We start from the raw sequence: 23,581 nt of genomic DNA on the forward strand, positions 1-23,581 counted from the left end.
GGGTTAGGGTTGGCACGCTAGTAAGGTATTCCTTGAGCTCGTCGAACACGAGCTAGCAATCTTGGGTTCATTCGAACCCTTTGCTCTTTATTGCCTTAAAGAACGGAAAACAGCGGTCTGCCGACTTAGACATGAAATGACTTAGGGCGGCTATGCGGTCATTCAACCTCTGAACCTCCTTCGGCTTCCGGGGCGGTTTCATGTCTAAGATGGCCTTAACTTTATCCGGGTTGGCTTCAATGCCTCGTCAGTTAACGATGTATCCTAGGAACTTACCCGAGGTCACACCGAATACACACTTGTTTGGATTCAATTTCATATTGAACTTACACAAAATTCCAAAAACATAATGCAAGTCTTGTATTAATTAATGTGAGAATTGGGTTTTGACGACCATATCATCTACATAGCATTCTACTTTTTTTTTGATTAACAGCGCAAACAATTTATTTACAAGCCTTTGAAAGGTTGCCCCTGCGTTTTTCAACCTGAAGGGCATAACCTTGTAACAGTACAGACCGAATTCAGTGATGAAAGCAGTCTTTTCTTCGTCTGCCGGGTCCATCTTGATCTGGTTATAGCCTGAGTAGGCGTCCAAGAAACTTAGCAACTCATGCCCTGAGGTCGCGTCCACCAAACGGTCGATTCTGGGGAGCGGGAAGCAGTCTTTTGGGCAAGCCCAGTTCAGGTCGGTGTAGTCGACGCACATGCGCCACTTGCCGTTGGCCTTCTTTACTAGGACGAGGTTGGCTACCTAGCTTGGGTAGTGGACTTCTCTTATGAAGTCCGCTGCAAGGAGATTCTCGACTTCCTCATCGACCGCTTTCCACCGTTCCGGGGCTAGGTTGCATTTCTTCTGTCTAACGGGCCTAACTACAGGATCAGTGTTCAGCTTGTGAGTTATGAGTTCGGGGTCTATACCGGGCATTTCTGCCGCGGACCATGCAAAAATATCTAAATTTTGAAGTAAAAAACTTACCAGTTCGGATCGTAGGGGCTTCTGGATGGAGACGCCGATCTGGAGCGTCCGAGTTGGGTTTACTGTTGAGGTCGGGACCGCGACGGTTTCTTCCGTTGGCGTGGCTCGTTCTTCGCCTTGCTCCGTGGGTCGTTCCAGTTCAAGGTAATCGGTCACCTTGGTTTTCCCCTTTAGGGCGGCAACATAGCACTTGCGGGACTCGAGTTGGTCGCCCCGCGCCACTCCCACACCGAAGTCTGTTGGGAACTTCATAGCCAAGTGGTAAGTGGGGACCACCACCCGTAAGACATGGATGATCGGCCGACCTACTATGGCATTGTAGGGAGAGGGGGTCGCTACCACTAGAAAGTTGTGTTCGAATCTGACTACACAAGGTCATGTGCCGATCTCTACAGGTACTGTTATTTTCCCAAGGGGCCGGACTTCCCCTCCGCTGAAGCCTACCAAAGGAGTGTCTGCGGGCTTCAGGTCACTTTTCTGCAACTGGAGCTGGTCAAATGGGGCTTTGAAGAGTATGTCGGTCGAGCTGCCCGAGTCGACGAGTATGCGCCTAACCTCGAAGTCGTTGATTCTCAGCTTTATTATGAGCGCGTCATCGTGGGAGTAATGGACCCCTCGCGCATCGTCTTCTATGAAGAAAATTGGCTCTTCTGTTCTTGGCCGCTTTGGGGGGTTCTGCTCCTCCCGAGAGACCTCGCGAACCGACGTCCGAGCTGCCGCTGAGGTGCACCTGCAACGATTGAACCTCCCACTATCATGTGGATGGTTCCACGAATTGGCCTCTCCTCTGGAGGCTGTCTCTGTAGTTGTTCGGCTGGCCTGCTACTGGACTCGGGAGCGTCTTTACCGTGCTCCCCTTGCCGACCTGTTTTGTTACTATTATTTTATTATTATTTTGTACAAAGTTTCTCAAATATCCGCGACGGATAAGCTCTTCTATCTCGTCGCGGAGGTTTTTACAACTCTCAGTGCTGTGCCCGTGGTCTTGATGAAAACTGCAATACAGACTCTTATTTCTTTCACTAGGATTCCCCCTCAGACGGGGTGGCCACTTCACGTACGGGGTGTCCTTGATTGCCATAAGGATTTCGGCCCGCTTTGCGTTCAGTGGGGTGTAGTCAGCTCGGTCTGGTGCGGGAGCTCGGGACAACTGACCTGGCTTTGCTCCCCGAACTACCTCCTTTTTTCTTCGGATGTCCTCTTGACTGGAAGGTTCCCCCTCTCTCTTTCTTTTTTCGGGTGCGCCCTCACCCTTCTGGTTGATCTCCTTTTCAGTGGCGTCGCGGGTTGGTTGACGACCATGTGCCACTTGAACTCTTTGTGCTTTATGCCCTTCTTGGCCGCTGCTAGGCGTACGGCGAGGTCCAGGCGCGGTATCTGCATACAAGCGTCATTGAACCGCTTGATATAACTTTGGATGGACTCTCCCTCTCTTTGGGCTACATTGAAGATGCTTTCTTCAATCCGCGGGCACCACTTACTGGTGACAAAGTGGGACGTGAAGGCTTGTGCGAACTGTGCCCTACTTCTTATCGACCCGGGTGCCAGGTTCTGGTACCGCGTGCGGGCTGCTCCCCTGAAAGTAGTGGAGAAGTCCACACACATGCATGACTCACTAGCTCGCGCCAGGTGCATCTGTGACTGAAAGGCATCTACATGATCATTTGGGTCAAACGACCTGTCATACTTGTCAAGAGGGGGAAGCTTGAAATCCTTGGGCATCGGGACTGCCAAGAGTTCGGAAGACAGGGGGGATGGAACTGAGAGGAGGGGAGCCTTAGCTTCGGCCGAGCCTACCTCTTCTTTGCCCATGGGCTCGAGCAAATCGCGGGTGACAGATCGGCGAGCTCGGCGGCGGCGTCTCTGCTTCTTGGTGGGCTCGGCGTTCGTGCTGCTCACCTCCACGTTGTCTAGAATGGTTTGGGCCGGGAGTAGCCCGGTCTACTGGTGATGGTTGCGGACAGAAGGGACCTGCCTGGAGTTTGTTGCCAGGATCTCGAACCAGTTTTCAAGGATCGGGGTTCCGAACTTCGACTGTCGAGGCGACGTTGACCTACCGGGTCGGGGCCCTCCCAACCTGTCCACCCGCGGTGAGATCGGGGTAGCCGGTTTCTCCCGTCTGCCGTGAGGGGAGGCCTGGTTTTTTGGGAGATTTTGGGGGGCCTCTCCTCGGCTGGAGTGCTCGCTCTAGCGGCAAGATTTGGCTTGCTGCGAAGCCGGGTGCTGAGGCTGGAGCTGAGGCTGTTGAAGCTGGGGTTGGGGCAGCTGGGGGAACTGCTACTAATACTGGTACTGGGAGACCTGGTGCAGCACGTGCTGTTGATAGAGCTGAAGTTGTTGGAACTATTGCATTTGGGCCTGCATGGCCTTCATGCACTGCATCAGATCTTCCAACTGGTTCGGGCTGGCCGTTGGGGGCACGACCGAGGGTTCAGTGAACATCGTTCCGACTGTAGCGGGGAGTGGGGCGATGACAGGTGCCATTGTGAGAGGCACGTTCAAGCTGGGGATTTCGTCCGCAGAGAGGGGAATGGTGAACTATCCGATACAGACAGTAGGAGACTAGGGCTGTTCCCTGGAGTTATCCATTTCCGTGCTTCATCCGACATTGCTAGAAGAAGCCATGAGCGTTGGATTGTTTCAAGGAAGAAGAAGGAACTGATAGAGTTTGGAGGGAAAGGCTTTTTGAAGCGCTTCCCACAGACGGCACCAAATGATGCGGCGCGATCCGGGCACTCCTAACTGGCAGCTGACTGGCTCCTTGCTGGCAACGGGAGGCACCTGAGAAGACGAAAGGAAGGATTCCCGGGGGTTTGCCCGGTGGGAATACTCCGATGCTTAAGTTAGTACTGTGTATGGAAGTAAAGAGGGCAAAATGAAAGCTAAGAGTGGAGGTCGCGCTTATCACTATATTCGAGAGGTTGGAGGTCTCAAGAGAGTTTCTTCTCTGCCTCTGGGGGCTTTTATAGGGGCGCTCTTGCGAGGTCGGGCATAACCGCCACCGGGCTCCTACCGCAGCCGTTACCTGCTAGGTCTGCGCAGGTGATTGTTACAGTGTACTATCCGCTTGGTCGAGTGACACGTCCCAAAGGGGCAGGCACGCCTCCATCTGTCGAGAGACGTGGGCACAGACTGTCGAAAGAACAAGGACTGCGCCGCCAGTCGAGAGACGCAGCGCAGTCTGTTTGGTACGGTCTTGTCAGATGGAAGTTTCCTGAGAGCGTCGCATCACTCAGTCGCAAGTTACCTCGTAGCGAGCTATCCTTGGCGCGAGCTACTTTGAAGCAAGCTCTTTGGGGTACTTTGAGGTGACCCTCATCAAGGTTGGTCTTTGGGGCAGTCTTCTGCCCAGGTGCTAGAGCGAGCTGGTTTCCCTAGCTCGCGAGCCGAAATATTCTTGGAGTATTCCCTTATTGGTAGCTCGGGGAACTTGGAGCTCGCGTTGTAGCGAGCCTCTCCTTTACCTTGCCACCGCGTAGCGGGCTGCTTTATGAGCCTATCACTTGACCGTACCGGAATACGATGTTGAGCTGTCGCTTACGCTGAGTCAACGTCCATGTGTCGTCGTTTTATAGGTCGGGTCAAATCATCCTTCATTAGGTAGGATTGCAAAATTACAAATAGATGCAAAACTGAACTGAGTGCAAAATTTGTATCCAATTCAGATTTATAGTGAAAACAAACAAAGCCTGATAGGGGTGATCATGGGCTGGGCTGGGCTTTGCACCTATGATAAGGGCTATAGCCTGAGCCCGGGCCCTGGCCTGGTCTTATAATATTTATATATATTATGTAATATGCATATAAAACTTATTTTATATATTATGTAACATGAAATATTATATATAATATATATTATTGGGCTCATCTTATAACATTTATATATATAATATACATTGTAACATAAAATAAAATATATGCATATGCATAAACTATTTATAAATTATAGATAAATATAATTTTCTCTTATAAATATGTGAGCTGGATCAGACCCAAACCGAGCTTGAAATATTAGGTCCAAACTGGCCCTAAAATTTGCAGTTCCAGACGGGACCTAAACTCAAGCCCAGAAATTCCGAACTCTTCAGACTGGGATAAAAATGATCACCGCTAAGTGGAGAAATAAACAAGTAGCCTACCTAGGTCGATACACCATCTAGGATATGTGTACCCACTACATACCTTGTCGATTTGTTTTAACAAATACCAAATGTCATTATTTGCTATTATGTATTACTATAGTTATACTCTGGGCTCGTCCAAGCCCATAAATCCTTCCCTGGATGGGTTTGGGCATAGTTACTAGGCTGATTTAGCCTCATCTATCTCCTGAATGGGATACTCAAGATAATCTCAGATTCGGCAAACCTTATCTACAAAGTTGAATTTGCGTCTGCACCCGTAGAGTGTATCCCATGGGCGTTTCACAGCATATTTTAACCGTATATTGGGAATATCTCACAAGTAACAAACCTGATAAAATTGGTTTCTTCAAGGTCTCCATTTTGGATGTTTTCTTTTTTGAAGTCTCTATGTATTTGGATATTGCACCAATCTATCAAAAGAAAAATCTAGAATGCTGAAACACTGATATTCTGAAAACCAAAATCATGCAAATACCCTGAGAACACGACATCCATCCCCTATGCACAATTGCATGTCGTGCTCACAAGGTGTGGGTGTCGGCACTTCTTTTTTGCTTCCCATCTCTTTATTTTCCCGATATTTGTTGAACCTCAGTTGGTATCGTGGACTATGCCATACTCATCTACATCACACCAATCCACATAGAAATACATGCGACTCTAAATTACAAATTACAATTAAAAGGGAATTAATATCCGTGTCTCAATTTTTGAAGCACATAATGTTTGTGTATATGTGTATGTATATGTTATACAACTAATAACATATTAATATGTTTGTTTTTTGTGTTTTTTTGTTTTGAGCTATTTTCTTAAAATTATGATAAAGAAAACAGTTCACGTTAATTAGAAACACTGATCATTTAAATTTGAAGATTCTTAGTTCAATTTGTTTACAGTTAGGGGTGTTCACAGTTCAGTTAATTTAACTATACGTGGGTCTATTTTTGAAACCGAATTAGGGTTACTTGTAGCTGAAAATGAACCGAAACCGATTGGTTAACCATTGATTCGGTTTTTGGTTTATATATATATACATAAGATATATAGAAATATATGTATACCAGTCAGTTCAGCTAACCACTGGTTTTCTATATTGGTTAATTGAAACTAAACGGGTACCTTTGGTTTTTTAAAAATACCAAACCAACCATTTCAGTTAACCAGATGTTTGGTTCAGTTTTAGTTGGTTTTTCGGTTTTTCTTGTTCACCCCTGTTTACAGTGCAAATTTCTTTTGCACTGGATTAAATGCATGAGAGTGCAATAGGCTGAATGTAAATTCTAGCCTATTTTTTAGTCATATTTATCTTATTTCTTTGTGAGAAGTAAAATAATATGATCACCTTATATGAAAGAAAATGGAAGTTAAAGGGTTATTTGTTTGAAAGTGAAGTAATGAGCAAAATGATGTGGTTTCCACATTATATGTGAGAGGATTTATGTAGGAGGAAGGTGGTGTGAATTCTGCCTCATTTTTTGGGATACAAAATTTGCACTGTCAAATGAGTATAAATAAGATTGTACAAATTTTGTATTAAATTAAGAATGCAAATTAATTATAATAATTATAAACAAACAAATGCGTTTCAAATATATATATATATATATATATATAATAAATAAATAAATGCAAAATTGAATCAGGTGCAAAATTTAAACAAATGAAGCCTTAGGCATTATTTCCTAATATAATATAATTGCACTGCAGCGTTTAGTTAAGAAGATCACTAAACAACCCAAAGAGTGCCAACTAGCCCCATGTATGAATTATAGAGTAAGACCTCCAATCATGTCGTCAAAATAATGCCTCTTGTGGGAGTGGGGTGGGGGGAATTTTGATGGAGTCTCTTCTTCTTGACTTTAAACTTTTGCCATGACGCGGTTTTAGCCTTGGGCAAAAATTATGAATTATGGCATTTGACGTATTATTGTGGCTCCACTATTATGACGTCATTTCATCTAATTCAACATGCAGCTACAGTGATCTGAGTTAAGATGGACGAGAAATAAATAAATGCCCTTATGAATTTGAATAGCTAAGTTGGATTCGGCAACCTGTGAGTATGAATGGCTACTGGCTAGGGGAAGGAACACCTTGGACGTTTAATTTAATACAAAAATGAAGTGTTCAGTTGGGTCGTCTAACTATTTAGGACGTTGAAGAGAGCAAGTGATTAGGGGTGCTGCTCACGGCTCGGTTAATCGAACCGTGCGTCTTTTTTTTAATCGAATTGGTATTATCAGTTTTTAGAAAATCGATAATGAAAACTGAATTGAAACCAACCCATTAATCGGTTCGGTTAATTATCGATTCGATTTGTTAGTTTTTTGGTTTTTTTTTTATTTTTATAATATATATTCTATAAATATATAATAAAAATTATAAATATATTTTAAATAATAAATAATATATCATATATTATTGATGAGGGGTAATTTGGTCCTTTCAATCGTATTACGACATGTAGTTTCCAGATGACACCTCAGCGCCGAATTAGCAAATTAGCTTAGTAAAATTAGCTCGGAGCATCTCACCTAACCCAATCTCTACCTCAGCGAGACCGAACTAGCTAGCCCCATAGGATTACGACGAGCTACCCTAGGAGTCGGTTGAGCTATAGGGACTTAAGGCGACCTGCTAAGGAGAGCTCACTAACCACCCCCTGCAGTTCCCAGTACAGATCGGCAAGGCCGAGTTGGCAGACCCGTAAGATTACGACAAGCTATCCTAGGAGCCGGTTGAGCTAAGAGGACCTAAGGCGACCTGCGAGGAAGAGCTCGCTAATCATCCCTAGCAACTCGCTACCAAAGGCACCAATAGCGCGACCGTTAGAACGACTCATCGTGTAGCGCATCAGATTCTATGTGAACAAATTGTAACTCCCACGAAAATCTCTCAACTGACACCTTAATGCGCTTGAAAATAGGGAAACAACTCCACAAAGATCTTAAGATAGTTACCCTAAGCCCCTTGAGTCTAGGAGCCTATATAAGACATCCAGATCCACCCAAAAAGGTATGCACACTGATATACTCTAGCTGTCTCACACTCTCAAGAGATTTCGATTCCACCTTTCTGACTTAAGCATTGGAGTGTTCTCCCCGGGTAAAACCTACCTGGGCACTCTTATCCTTTTCTCCTTGCAGCTCACTTTCAGCTTGGACATACAGGCGTCAGCTCGGCTACACAGCTTAACCCTACCAGATCAGAACCCCGTTCAAGCCAAGTTGTCAGACACGAGGGAGCGACTAGATCGTGCATCATCAATTAACACCTTCTAGAAAGCTGAGTTTTCACCTTCTAATTTCATTTCTATTAACTCAGTGACATTTTTGAGCAACACTAACATCAAGAATGAAGAATCAATCACTGGGGGGCAAGAATATCTGTTATGAACCTTGAGAACCCTCCCCTGTGACAATCAGATGTAGGCATGGGAGAACAACCAGCAACAGAACGACCAATAGCAGCAGAACAATCAGTAGAAAAATGACCTGAACAACCAGCCTCCCATCGACAACGCGGCCCCTGATAACAACCAACTACCGGTGGTGAGCCAAGTTACAACTCCTCTCGTGACTGAGTTTGCCAGCTCATTCGTGGGGACCAAGAAAAAGCATGGAAGGCGTACTCACCGTGTTAAAAAAAAAATAAGCCAGCTCGCTCCGACCAGGGAAGCATCAGGAGGTAAAGTGAACAACAAGGAAGGGATAAGCAGTAGTGAGAACAAAAAGAGAAATAAATCTCGAAGAAAAAGCAGGTTACCTCGAAGCAGACGTAACAACTCGCCACGAAGAAAAAGCAGGTCAGCTCAGAGCAGGCACAACAGGTTGCCACGAATAAAAAGCAGGTTGCCACCTCGGGGCTCAACTCAACGACAAGCCACTCCACCTCTATACAGCAGCTTTCCTTTCACGAGCTTAAAAGAGAACTTAGTTCGCCTCCGCTGTTAACCAAACTTGAGAGTGAGGACGAGCTTAAACTCTACCTCTCCGCAAGTGATGAGGTGGTTAGCTCGGCCCTGGTAAGAGAAGTAGATAAGACACAGTGACCTATCTACTACGACAACAAGGTCCTGCACACAACAGAAACGAGACCCCGACATAGAGAAGCTTGCCTTCGCGTTGGTGCTAGCCGCCCGAAAGCTAAGACCATATTTCCAGGCCCATACCATTATAGTTTTGACCGATCGACCCCTGAAGCAGGTCCTTCAGAAACTTGAGGTCTTGGGGAGACTGACAAAATGGGCAATAGAGCTCAGTGAATACGACATTCGGTACAAGCCGCGGCCAGCGATAAAAGCACAGGTCCTGGCAGACTTCATTGTCAAGTGCACCTTCAGCTCGCCACCTCCTGTAATGACAGAACCAGAATCGGAAGCTTCATCTAGCGTGGCACCATTCCCAACTTGTGAGATAGCAAAGTGGGATGAGGAACCCTGGATACTTCATGTGGACGGCTCGTCCAACCAGGGGGAGCGGAGCTGGGCTAATACTCTATGGACCTAGCGAAGTAAAGTTGAGTACACGCTCCGGTTTCAATTCCGAGCTTCTAACAATGAGGCCGAATATGAAGCATTGCTGGCTGGCTTGGCACTAGCAAAGGGAGTAGGAGCCAAACACCTTGTAGTGTTTAGTGACTCAGCTCATCGTAAATCAAGTGAATGGGGAATACGAATCACGAGAACCCTCCATGGCAACCTACTTGGCCAAGGTGAGAGAACTCCTCTCCAATTTCAACTCTTGGTATCTCCAACAAATTCCAAGATCGGAAAATACAGAGGTTGATGCCCTTTCCAGACTTGAGAGGACGGTTGACTCAACAAAAAGAACAATTTAGATAGAAGAGTTGCCTCGTCCATCTATAGAAAAGGGGGCAGAAGAGGTCGCCCACATAACAAATACAGAGCCGAGCTGGATAGATCCAACCTTCGACAAGGCATATTGCCAAAAGAATGAAATGCAGCCCGGCTCATAGAACGACAAGCAACTCGCTACGTGATAGTAGGAGAGCAGCTCTATAAAAGATCTTTCATGTACTACAGAGCCGAGTTGGATAGATCCAACCTTTGATAAGGCATATTGCCAAAAGAACGAAATGCAGCTCGGCTCATAGAACAACAAGCAGCTCGCTACGTGATAGTAGGTGAGCAGCTCTATAGAAGATCTTTCATGTACTACAAAGCCAAGCTAAATAGATCCAACATTCGACAAGGCATATTGCCAAAAGAACGAAATGCAGTTCGGAGGATGGAACGACAAGCAACTCGCTATGTGATAGTAGGCGAGAAACTCTATAAAAGATCCTTCACTCTACCATAGCTACTAAGCTTGCACCAAACAAAGGCAGATCGGGTGTTACACGAGATCCACGAAGGGATTTGTCGAAAACACTTAGGAGGCCAAGCCCTAGCTCAGAAAACCTTATGACAAATGTACTACTGGCCCACCGTGAAAACAAATGTGGACGAGCTGGTCTTGAGATGTGATAAATGCCAACAACAAGCAAACATCCTACACCAGCTAGCACGCACTCCCTTCTTTCCCCAAATTTGATGTTTGAAGAAGAAACCACGGCCCGTCCAACCTCAGTCCGAGCTAATAAAGCTAGCGACCTATGAACCAACCGGACCAATTACCCTTTCTGAGAGTTACTCTCTTCGCCGAGCTAACACTAGCTCAAGAGTGGGGGCAATTGATGAGGGGTAATTTGGTTCTCTCAATCGTACAATGACACGTAGCTTTCGGATGACACCTTAGTGCCGAGTCAGCAAACTAGCTCAGTAAAATTAGCTCGGAGCATCTCACCCAGGCCGACCTCTACCTCGACGAGACCGAACTAGCTGACCCTGTAGGATTACGACAAGCTGTCCTAGTTGTCGGTCGAGTTGTAGAGACTTAAGGTGACCTACTAAGGAGAGCTCGCTAACCACTCCTTGTAGTTCCCAATATAGCTTGACAAGGCCGAGCTGGTAGACCCGTAAGAATAAGGCGAGCTGTCCTAGGAGCCGGCTAAGCTGAGAGGACCTAAGGCGACCTGTGAGGAAGAGCTCACTAACCGTCCCCAGCAGCTCGCTACCAAAGGTGCCGATAGCGCGACCGTTAGAATGGCTCATCGTGTCGCGCGCTAGATTCTATGCGAACAAATCATAACTCCCGCGAAGATCTCTCAATTGACACCTTAATGCGCCTAAAAATAGGGAAACAACTCCACAAAGAGCTCAAGACAGTTACCCTAAGCCCCCTGAGTCCAGGAGCCTATATAAGACGTCCAGATCCACCCAGAAAGGTATGCACACTAATATACTCTAGCTCTCTCACACTCAAAAGATTTCGATACCACCTTTCTAACTTAAGCATCGGAGTGTTCTCCCCGGGTAAAACCTACCTGGGCACTCTCATCCTTCTCTCATTGCAGCTTGCTTTCATCTCGGACATACAAGCATCGACTCGTCTACACAGCTTAACCCTGCCAGATCAGAACCCCGTTCAAGCCAAGTTGTCAAACACGAGGGAGCAACCAAATCGCGCATCATCAATTATAAATACACACACACACACACACACATATATATATATAATGCATATTTATTAATTTATAATATATATATAAAACATATATAATACACATAAATATATAGAAATATATGCATACCGGTCGACTCAGTTAAACACCGGTTTTCTATATTGGTTAACCGAAACCAAACCGATACCATCGGTTTTTTAAAACAATGAACCAACCAGTTCAATTAAGCAATTTTTCAGTTCAATTTCGGTCGATTTTTTTGGTTGGTTTGGTTTTTCGATTTCTTCTCACCCCTTAATAAAATTCAAAGTAGCAAAAATGTATAGAGAGTCTCATCTTGGATGGCATGCTTACGCAAGTCATTGTGCTCCTTGTTTGTCAGACATGTGTTAGATTCCATGGCAATCAAAGATCAAGCCATTACAAAACGTGGATGCATGATACAAACCACCAAAGGTAGGAAGAGGAGTAGGGGTGTAAACGGATCGAATTTGAATCAGTCGAGCAATATCCGAATTCGAAACCGATTAAAAAATCTGATATTCGAATTCGATTCGATATTTGACGGATATTGAAAATTAATATCCGAATTGGAATCCGATTAAATATTCAAATATTCTATTCGATTCAAATTTGATTAATTAATTATTTTAGATAATTAATAAATATATAAAATAAATATTTTATTGATATAAAGTATATAAATATATAAATTTTTTATATAACTTAATTATTATATATATTATATAAAATAATTTATATATTATATATGAGAATTAAATAATCGATCGGATTCGGATATTTATCAAATTGAATGAAGTCATATCCGAATTCAAATCTGACTAACTATTCGATAAGAATAAAATATCCGAATTCGACCCATTAGATATTTGAATTATCTGAATTCAATTCGATTATATCGAATATCGAATTCGAAATCGAATTTTCGAATACTGTTGACACCCTAACGACGAGGTTTAGAGCCGTTGCACCTTCACCACATGTCCTGTTCCATCTAGGCATTTCCTAGCACTAACTTGCTGGTTACGTCATCAACCGGTGGTTTCACAAGGCACCATGTCATCACTCCTCAGCTTGGACGAGCTTCTAACCACGTGCCAATCCTTGATTCAACCACTAGTTGGCTTTCAATTCATTTACTGTCTAATTAATAGGACCTACCGAATCCCGAATGCTTCAGTGAGTACCTTATATTTTGAAAATTATTAAAAGTTGGTTTTAATCTTTTTCAAGATAGGTTGGGAATATTTAAAAGAATAGGTGTCAAAAAAAATTTTAAAATTTCTCATTTACGTATTTACAATGACGTGACTATCTAATCCGGACTCCTAACAGAACCAGATTTATGACATCATCAATGTCATATTGATATTTGAAGACAACACGTACGAGACATAGCGAATGATCCTTGTGTCATTGAGGACCTATCACTACACTACTTGTCTTGCCTACCACTAAAAGTTAAAAGTTATGGTGCATTCACTGTTAACATTCTTTACCACCACCATAGGTCAATAAATTGCTATTCAATATTCTTCGGAATCTTTTAATAGTTTTTTCTCTCTTGAAAATTTTCAAAAAATTGTGAATAAATATTTTTTATGTTTTAAATAATTTTCATTGCAAACAAATAACTCTAATATGGATCTATTAAACTCATTGATCTAAGAATAATATATGTTAATAATGATTTTTTTTTTTGAAAAAATAATTTATTTGATACAATGTTCTAAATATCAATCCAGGCTGATATGTTGGATGGGGCATTCAGTCTCTATCATTGGATGCCTTTTTTTTAGGTTTTTTTTTCAAACCTGTTAAGGGGATACCCCCTGAAACCAAGCTTAAAGTGGCATATTGGTGGGTCACCAATACAATACATATCGATCAATACATTGCAAAATTTCGATCCTTGATTTTATATATTTTAAATGACTTTCATGTTAAGGAAGAACTATAATATGGATCTCTTGATGATCTATAAAACTTATTCATCTTACAACAATTTAATGTTCTTGTAATATTGGCAATTCAAACGTTGTTTGATGTATTATTAGTAAAATTATTGTATATAATATCTACATGTTCTAGAGTAGAATAATTGTATTGTTGGTTGTAATGTATCTTTTCATATAAACTATTACAGTGTACATTTCTTACATGTTTATACCTTATTCAGAATTGCCTCGACCTTAGATTTTAGTATTAACAACGCATTTGTGGGTTTTGTAAGAATTTATCCAATGTATCCAAACCAAGCTAGTACTTATATCCAATGAGGCAATTGAATCGTGACCTAGACCCTTGGCCAGTTTGGTCATACTCTAAAAACCACAACTTGTGAAAAACTTGCCAGTTTAACTAGAGAACCGGTGAACCAATCCCAATTTTATAAAACTACTCCCTTTTATGTACTACTTTAATACTCATGTGAAACTTGAACCCTAGGCATATGTTTTATAAAGTAAGGACCCCATCATCTGTCCATCACATTCAAGTATAATGATGACAATTATAGAATATATTATAGGATAAATTTTTGAAACCTCCCCTAAAGCTTTGGACCATTGCTAAAACCTCTCCTAAGGTTTGGTAATTGCAATCATCTCTCTTGAACTTTGTGACACATTTGCAAGTAGACCCCTTCTATTAGAAACATGAAAATGTCCAAAATACTCATAAAATTACTATTGAGGCTGATTTCTATAGAAAAAGCAAAACAAATTTAAAGTTGCAGATTTACCTTTGAATGATTAATATAAAAGACAAATTTAAAAAATAAATCAATTTCAAAAAAAGAGATTAGAAAGATCTAAGCAACAATTCATATGTAGAGAAAATAAATCAAAGTAATTGTATAGATATTGTTTAAAGGATTCTATCAAAAGGAGTCTACTTATAACTATGTCTTGAAAATCATGAAAATTGATTGAAATTACCAAATTTCAAAAATTTATCCATTTTATATATTATTTATTGACCTATAATGTGTATATATATATATATATATATACCTCTCCCTTTAAAAAGTTGTAAAGAAGGAAAAAAAAAAAAAAAGTTGTAGAAGGAGAAATAATGGACGTAAGACAAATTCATGCAGCCAGCAAGATAGTGGAATCTGCTGACATGCGCACGTGGGCTCCCGTTGATCATGACATGGTTGACAATTTTTATATACTGCTTCTAATCTATTGGGCTATTGTGCGCCACTACCCCCCCCCCCAATTCCGTGTGGCCCTTTCTCTTACACAATGGCTTCTTTCTTAATTTATTAAAAATTTTAATTTTTGAAATTTCTGTTAAAATACAAAATTATTTTTTAACCAAATTAACACTATTATCCATTCATTTCCGCACGCCGCTACTACGAAGTTATCCTGGACTCATCTCCACCCTCCATGTGGCATACTGCCATTCATATTCATGGCCATTAACCGTCTGATCACTTTGAATATGGAAGATATCAAATGCGAGGCCCTTTAAACGGACGACCCACATTTGAGCTTTTGGTTGACGCCGAAACAGTTAGAAAACCGAAATACCGGTTATAACTGCCGTTATTTTCCCACTTTTATTGTTAATTTTGTGCAATAAAAACCCAAAATTTTCATAAACACGGTTTGTACTGTTTATGAGTTTAACCAAAAGAGTTGCTTTCATAGTCCTCTGAGTGAAGACAATACTCCTCTTCGCACGGGGCAGAGAAGGAGATATACAAAGCCAGAGAGAAGGCCCAAGGGAAACCCTAGCCCTTACTGGGACCTCGAATTTCTGCTGTAATGGACTCAAAACTGCTTCGGTTGATTTCTCATCAGTCCTTCTTCTCCACCGTGAACTCCGGCGATCTCGAGGCACTGAAGTTAACAGTAGAAGGGTCGGGTGGAAATGAAGGAGACAATCGAGCGGCCTGGATTTCCGCTTTAATGGCGTTGCGAAACGACGCAGGAGAAACAGCTATTTATATCGCGGCTGACAATAATTTAGTGGATATATTTAATTACTTGATCAAGTTCTGTGATCTCCAGATGGTGATGATCAGGTCAAAGTCGGATATGAATGCATTTCATGCTGCTGCTTGGCGCGGGAACTTGGGTACTTTACTTTTCTGAAAATTTGGTTCAATTGCTACGACTTGAGGATATGTTAATTCTTCGATTAATCAATTAATGATGTTCTGGTTAATGCGGCAAAGATTTAGAAAATTCAAGCTTTTCCTTTTTTTTTTTGTCTTTTTGATTACCAAATTTAAATGTTTGATGTGAGACTGTTCGGAAATTTTGTATTTGATTTCTTAATGTGAGATTGTCTAACGCATATCTTTCTTCTCCTGATCTATTGGTTTTATGGATTCTGAATTCCAATCTTACAATTGGATATCCTTGGATAGATTGCTATTTCCTAGAGTACCCTGTTTCCTGGAATTAGGATCCTCTTTGTTGCTTCACGATAGGAAGCCTGTTCTTGATGCATGTATCAGCTAACTACACTAACAGCATATGATATATTCAGCCTAGTAAAACATGGGTGTGACTCTTCATTTATCAAAAAAAAAAAAAAAAAGAAAAAAAAACATGGGTGTGACAATTCCCAACAAGCTGTTAGTACATACTCGTCTTTAAGAAATTCTCCCTGTTCAGTATTTAACTTGTGCTCTGGATTAATTGGAGTACAAAAAGATTAAGGAATAGAAGGAATTGCAGTTGGTTCGTTTGTCTTGTTTCAATAATTTTCCAAGAGAAATAAAGTCTACTAAGGTTAAGCCTAGTAGACTGAGAGGTCTATCTATTAGTGATCAGCATAAGTTACCCAGGATTAATGGAATTAGGTAGCACATGCTAGCCTAATTTCTGTATATTATGTAAATTACACTGTACTTTATCTTCATTAATGAATAAATTTACTATTACATATCAAAAAAAGAAAGAAAAAAGAAGTTATCCGTACAGGACTTCCCATGGGACCCAAGTGATCACTCTGAATCCTATTTGCAATTATTGTCTAGTATGTATGTGCATGGATTCATAACAATAAAAAGGATTAAAAAAAAACTATCAAAAGAAAAGGATTACAAAAACAACTTTTGTGCAACCTTGCAATGCACCAAATATCCTGTTACTATGCAAATCTAAGCACTCATTTGGGACATCTGACCCATTTCTCTAACAAAATTTTCTCCTTTTGACTTGACATTTATCAATCATCAAACTATGGTTGGATTGGACAGGAAACCATCTCCTAGAGAAACCATGCATGGGTGCAAGTTCATGCCTTACCTACTCATTTTTGTGTATTCAAATATTCCTTTCTCTGCAAGTTCAGGCTCCTACCATAATATGAATCTGGCCTTCTTCAATAGGTTCCTAGTTTGTATGGTGACTTTACCATTCAAGAACCAAACTTATTGTTGTCAGGTAGTGTATCTAGATATCATAGAACACATACATGATTTCACATCAATAAGTTAAAACATTTAATAAAAAGAGCTATTACCCAATGTTTGAGCTGGCCATAGAGGTGCGTACTGGAACTTTATTGTTTTTAATTTACGGAACTTAATTGGTTGGTACTCTGAAGTCATGTAATTTCATGTAGTTTAAGAATTTTAAGGGACTTTTGGGAATTTGAAATTTTCTAGAATTTCTGGGAAGTTTGGAATTTTCAACATTTATAAATTTAGACCAGTTTCAGTTATTCCCTTTTGAAATTAACATTGTATTTCCATGAAATTATTGCATTTTTCTGAGTGTGCTAATATTCTGTAATTTTTAATTATGTTCTATTGGCTTATTAATTTTGATTGCTCAATGAAACATATGTTTACCATTGTTTGCCCCAGCAATTGTGAAAGAACTATTGAGCATGTGGCCAGAGCTTTGTAGATCATGCGATTCTTCAGACACTAGCCCTCTTTATTCAGCTGCCAAAAAGAACCACCTGGATGTAGTGAATGCCATACTTGATGCAGATGCAGGCTCAATAAGGATTGTGAGAAAAAATGGGAAAACCTCACTGCACAATGCTGCACGTTATGGTCCTCCCCAAATAGTAAAAACACTTATAGATAAAGATCCAGGAATTGTGTCTATTCAAGATAAGAAAGGACAGACTGCACTTCATATGGCTGTAAAAGGTCAGGATCCTTCTATAGTGGAAGAGATATTGTTTGCTGATCTTTCAATACTAAATGCACGTGACAAGAAGGGAAATACAGCTGTGCATATAGCCACAAGGAAATGCCGTCCTGAGGTATCCCTTTGCTTCTTTTTGTGAAAGATATATGCATTGCAAACCTAAGACGCATATGCATGGATATTTTAGATAGATATTGCAAACAAGGATATGACTTGATTTATAGATATCCAAGATTTGGATATGGATACATGTCTCATACTATTATGATGATACCTCACTTTTAGATTTTTGTCCTTTTTCTAAGGCCAAGTAAAACTTTACATGCTTTTGTGAAGTTTTTTTATAGTATGTTTTCTTTTTCTGTTTATCATTTTGCAACTGTCCTTTGAATAAAAATGCCCTATAAATTCACGGGGTGCTTGGTGTCAATATCAATGTTGTATAAGCCTGCTTAGGTTTTGATGTGGGCATCAAAATGGTTCTAAAGTTGACTGTGGGAATTTTCTATTTTTTTCTTATCCTTTAAATTGTCATACGGATGATTTCATCATTTTACATTTTGATGTGGATTTGAATAATTGTAAGTCATTAATTAGGAAATTGGTAGTGTTGTTTCAAAATTTTCAAGTCATTGGTCAATGGGTAAAAAGTTAAAATTGCTATATTTCCCTTATTTGGGTGTGCATTGGCAATTTCATAATTATAATGAACTGGTAACCCAAACACACTAGTTACCTATATATGTATATGTTACCTTAACTCTTTAAGGCACAATAGAATAAGAAATTGGAATTTTTCTCAGATTGTGTTGTTTTCTTTCCTTAAATTGTTACATTCATGAAGCTGAATTTTGATGGCAATAGATTAAGGAACCCAGGGCTCTCTGGTATAGGGGGAATGTTCAGGAATGAAGAAGGGCTTATTATTGGAGGAGACTCTCTTAGGGCTGAGATCCTTGCGGCTCTGGAAGGTGCACAAAGAGCAAGGGAATTGAACCTAAAAAGTGGTTTTTGAAGGTGACTCAGAGGTAGTGGTGAGATGGCTAAAGGAAGATAACTCTAGTATCTGGAACTACAGCAATGAAAAGAAAAAATTTAAGTGGCTGACTAGGGACATTGAGGTGAAATACAGTTGGGTAAAGAGAACTGCTATCTCACTTGCTGATGGGTTAACCAAGCAAGGGGTGAATAGGGGATCTTTCTTTGGGCTCATTTCTAATTTTGTATCCTTTGTTTTGCTAAAATAGGGGGGTTAAGAAAGTTTACCTCCCCCTTTCTTGTAATTAAAATTTCTTATTCTTAATAAATTCTGCCATTACTGATCAAAAAAATATTTATTGGAGTTTTAGATCTATCTATTAGGGATGCCAATTTTCTTTAATTTGATCTGTCTTCAACCTCTAGAAGTTTTTTCTACTCATTTACTTCTATTGAGTTCCTAGAAAACCCTAGATTAGAACTTTAGTCTAGAATTCATCCACCTTAGAAATTTTAGAAAACACCATGAAAATCTCTCTTTGTATCAAAATCCCTCTCTCATTCACACACTCCCTTCAAGCCATTTTGTTTAACTGATCATATTTTTTAAAATATAAAAATATTTTTCTATCCCACTTGGTTCTGTGTATGTAGGATTTTTGTCAGTTTCTCTCTCTCTCTAAATTTTTTTTTTAAGTCTTAACCTTACCTTTCAATTCTAAACCATTCCTTAGACCTATCCCCATATTCCTAACCCCAAACCCTAGCTTTAAATCCTATCATTTCATTAGTTCTCTTCATCTTCTTCATTTCTTTTTTACAATAGTCCCCTATTTTAAGCACCTGTCAAGTTTTTGAAGGAATCTGACATCAGATTCCCAGGTATTACAGTTATAAACTCCATGAATGTTTGATTCATGTATCATGTTAAGAATCACTTGTGTGGCTTTGGTTAAGGTGCAACAGATAGACCATTCTGTAATCATTTGAGCAATCCTGTCACTTTGTATTAACGCCTGTTAGTTGATTACCTTTTCAACATGCAAAATGATGCCTGATTTTATATTTATTATACCTTACTCGGAAACCTAAAATCACTTGATAATGCAACCCTGAAGATGGATACCTTTGGTTCTATATATTGTGAAAATTTTCTATTATTTCAAGGATTTCATGTTTATTTCTATCTACATAAATCACCCTTTAATTGCATGATTGAAATACACTTTGTCAGATGCTGTATAGATCAAGTTATTAGGGGCATTGAAAATCCCCTATCACCATAGGGCCTTAGATTAAGGGTGCAAGTTGGGTCAGGTTAGGTTGGGTTGAGGTCAATCCTAACCCAACCTTAGTTGTTGAACCCTTAATCCTAATCCTTACCCAATTCGATGACTGGGTTGGGTTGGGTTCAGGTTATCCCAATTTCTTTACTTCTTTTTGCTCTTAAAAAAAATCTCATTGCTTAGAATTGGGATTGACTTTTTGGGATGGGTTCAGGCTAATCCAGTCCAAGTTGCATCCCTACCTTAAGACTGTCTTTTTCCATTGGTATTTTGGGGGCTGATTATGGAAAGTAGTGTTTAATGTATTCCTTGAGGGTAAGCGGAGGCATAACCTATTAAGAGGATGGAATACTTATCTTTCAGGTGAACTCCTAATCTTTCTGAGCCCCAAGATTGACCAACTGGGTTGCTGATTGACTACTTAAATAGGGTCTGGGGAGACCTTTTTAATGGCGTGCTACTTTAATAGCATAGGGTCCATTATTGTCCTTCCCTTATTTTTCTCATTTTTATCATTGATATTGTCTTTCCCAAATTTTGTTTTTATCCTTCCTTTTTTGGAGATTTTTTTAATTCTCTTTGTATTCTGGCTCTTTCTTTGAGACTCTGGCTTTTGATTCTTAGTTTCATTGACAAATCCTATATTATATTGATTTAAAAAGCAATCTGAGGTAACCCCTCTTCTAAAATCGTGAATGACTAGTCATTTGATTGACATGAATACCCCAGCACTGGTGATGGGCATTATGTAAATTGGTCTTTTTCTTGAACCGAACAATTTTCCTCTTACAATGTGGATTAACTGGAATGCTGATTATTTATGTATACAATTTTTCAACTAGATCATTGTCATCATGTAACCCTTGCCTGAAATATAGGGGTGGCTGCAGTTTTTCAACTAGATGATTTAACTTAACTGTTACATAACATGTGTTATTCTCCAATGATATTCTATCTATCGTGCATGTTTCCTGTAAATGGGGCTGGAAGCCGTTGTAAATTCAATTTGAACTTACATATTTTGTAGGTCTCATTTTGATCTATCCTTTATACTAACTAGGTGTTCTCTTTCAGATATTAAGCCTTCTCTTGAGCTATGACTCCATTGAGGTCAATGCCATTAATAAGCAGAACGAAACTGCACTGGATTTGGCAGAAAAACTCCAGTATGGAGAACCTTCATTGGCAATTAGGGAGGTTCTAGTAGAGGTAGGGGCTAAAAATGCCAGGAACGTAGGCCGAGTTGATGAAACTATGGAGCTGAAAAGAACTGTAAGTGATATAAAGCATGAGGTGCAGTCACAATTTATACAGAATGCAAAGACCAATAAAAGAATGTCTGGAATTGCCAAAGAGCTGCGGAAGCTGCACAGAGAAGCAGTTCAGAACACCACCAATTCTGTGACAGTTGTTGCTGTTCTTTTTGCCTCCATTGCTTTCGTGGCTATATTCAATTTGCCTGGTCAATATTTTCGGGATGGATCAGATGTTGGGAAAGCTCGTATAGCTGACACTGTTGGATTTCGTGTATTTTGCCTGTTGAATGCTACATCTCTGTTCATTTCTCTAGCTGTTGTTGTGGTTCAGATTACTTTGATTGCCTGGGATACGCGGTCTCAGAAGCAAGTTGTTTCAGTAGTAAACAAGCTAATGTGGGCAGCCTGTCTTACCACTTGTGGGTCTTTTCTCTCTCTGGCTTTTGTGGTTGTGGGGAAGAAACGCTCTTGGATGGCTATTACCATAACCTTGATAGGCGCTCCAATTCTTCTGGTAACTCTTGCTTTCATGTGCTACTTCGTTTTACGACAACATTTCAATATATTTGGCGACGACTCTCATAGACGAATTAGGAGGGCAAGTTTTAGTAAATCTTTCTCGTGGTCTCCGTTCTCTCCCTTTTCAGATCCTGATGCACTTAATTCTGACCATGAGAAGATCTATGCTTTGTAACTTTGTCTTGGCCGATTCAAGCATGTCAAAGGCTGGTCTCAGATGTTGTAAATATGTAGTCTCTAGTGTTCCTCAGCGGCAGTGTCATTGGCTGATAATTAGCGCTTTTTACCTTAACCACATACCGAATTTTGGGTTTGAAGTTGTATAATGTAAGTCAGCCGGATGCGCTACAATCAGTTTGCTAGAAAGACAAATAAACAGTAGCATTGTATAGATATTGTATATGCAAGTAATTTTAAATAAATATTCTAGTACTTGATCTTATGCGCTTCAGCTTGTAAATATTACACAGTTTCCCACTAATAGATTGTTTGCTGCAATAAATTTATAAATCAGTTCCCGACGCTTAAGTTTTTACTGCATGTAAGATATAACAGTCGATAGATGTAGTTTCAATTAACCTGGTATTGAATACTGTGTTGTTCCTTCTCAGCCCCCTTTCCCATCTCTTGGGTGCATATTAGAGTTTGGTTTGGTGCTTGTTTTCTGTTTTCTGGAAATATCTATTACCAAAAACAAGATTGGCCCACTTGATTATGAATTAGTAACAAATGAACCATTGGCAGCGAATAATAATCGCTTGTAAGTTTTTCCCCTACTTCTCAACCTTTTAGAACTTTCATAATAACATGAATGCCTGTCGCACACATTCAAAGAGAAGAAAACCATAAATTATAGATAACAATGAATACTTTTAGATACATTTGTTAGGTGATGCGTGGGGAAGTAGTTCTCCCCCACGCATCACCTAACAAATGTATCTAAAAGTATTCATTGTGAAAATTGGTGCTTGCTACTTAGTAAAGTGACCAAATTTGCCAGCCAATCAGCCATGAAGTTGGCTTCTCTAAATACATGCATGAACGTGACTATGATCCCAAACATGAAACACCTAGCACACCTCATTGCACTCTTCTAGAATTGGCTTAACATTCCTAGGGGGTCTTCTCTTCCTCTTAAAACCACTAATTATAATACTGGAATCCCTCTCAACGATAATCCTGTAGCGAGAGAATTTTACAGCAACATGCACCTCATCCAATGCCGCCCAAACTTCAGCCGTGCTGATTGAGCAGGACCCGATGTCCTTGCTTACCACAAATAGCACCTTGCATTCATTATGTCTTGTTACAACTATTGAACATCTTCCATGGGAGGGTCTTCTGATCGACAATCTATTACTTATTTTGCAACTTCCCTCAAAATATGAAAATCTTAAATGACTGTATACTTCGCAATTGATTCCATTCACCTCATGTTTAAGTAGACTCCATTTGTTTTCTACCCTCCCCATTTTCTATCTCGTCTCCTTTTCCCTCGCAGTATCTTTTCCCTTGCCTATATTATGTTTTGCATACTAATGCCAATAGAAATGACGGGGTAAGGACCCAAATGAAGAAACCAATAAAGGATGTAGGAAACCCATTATAGGACGCCTAAACCTAACCCTCCAAGACGATGCTACAAGGATATCCAAAGCAATCAGGGTTTGAAGAGAAAAAAGAAGTAATAAAACAAATCACAGATAAGACACCAAAATCAAATTTTCAGGATGAACAA

The 23,581-nt window shown here is 40.4% G+C and overlaps 1 protein-coding gene across 1 annotated transcript; it reads left to right on the forward strand.

The window, feature by feature from the left end:
• The first annotated feature begins 15,295 nt into the window (after nucleotides 1-15,295).
• LOC104607405 (ankyrin repeat-containing protein At2g01680-like) lies at nucleotides 15,296-22,285 on the forward strand. Its single transcript, XM_010273046.2, has 3 exons — nucleotides 15,296-15,765; nucleotides 17,510-17,919; nucleotides 21,143-22,285. Exons 1-3 carry the CDS (start codon nucleotides 15,453-15,455, stop codon nucleotides 22,016-22,018), a joined length of 1,599 nt encoding a protein of 532 aa, XP_010271348.1. The 5' UTR covers nucleotides 15,296-15,452; the 3' UTR covers nucleotides 22,019-22,285.
• The last annotated feature ends 1,296 nt before the right edge of the window (nucleotides 22,286-23,581 follow it).

Source organism: Nelumbo nucifera, chromosome 4 (genome assembly GCF_055504915.1).
Source record: "Nelumbo nucifera cultivar China Antique chromosome 4, China Antique-T2T, whole genome shotgun sequence".
Taxonomy (NCBI): Eukaryota; Viridiplantae; Streptophyta; class Magnoliopsida; order Proteales; family Nelumbonaceae; genus Nelumbo; species Nelumbo nucifera.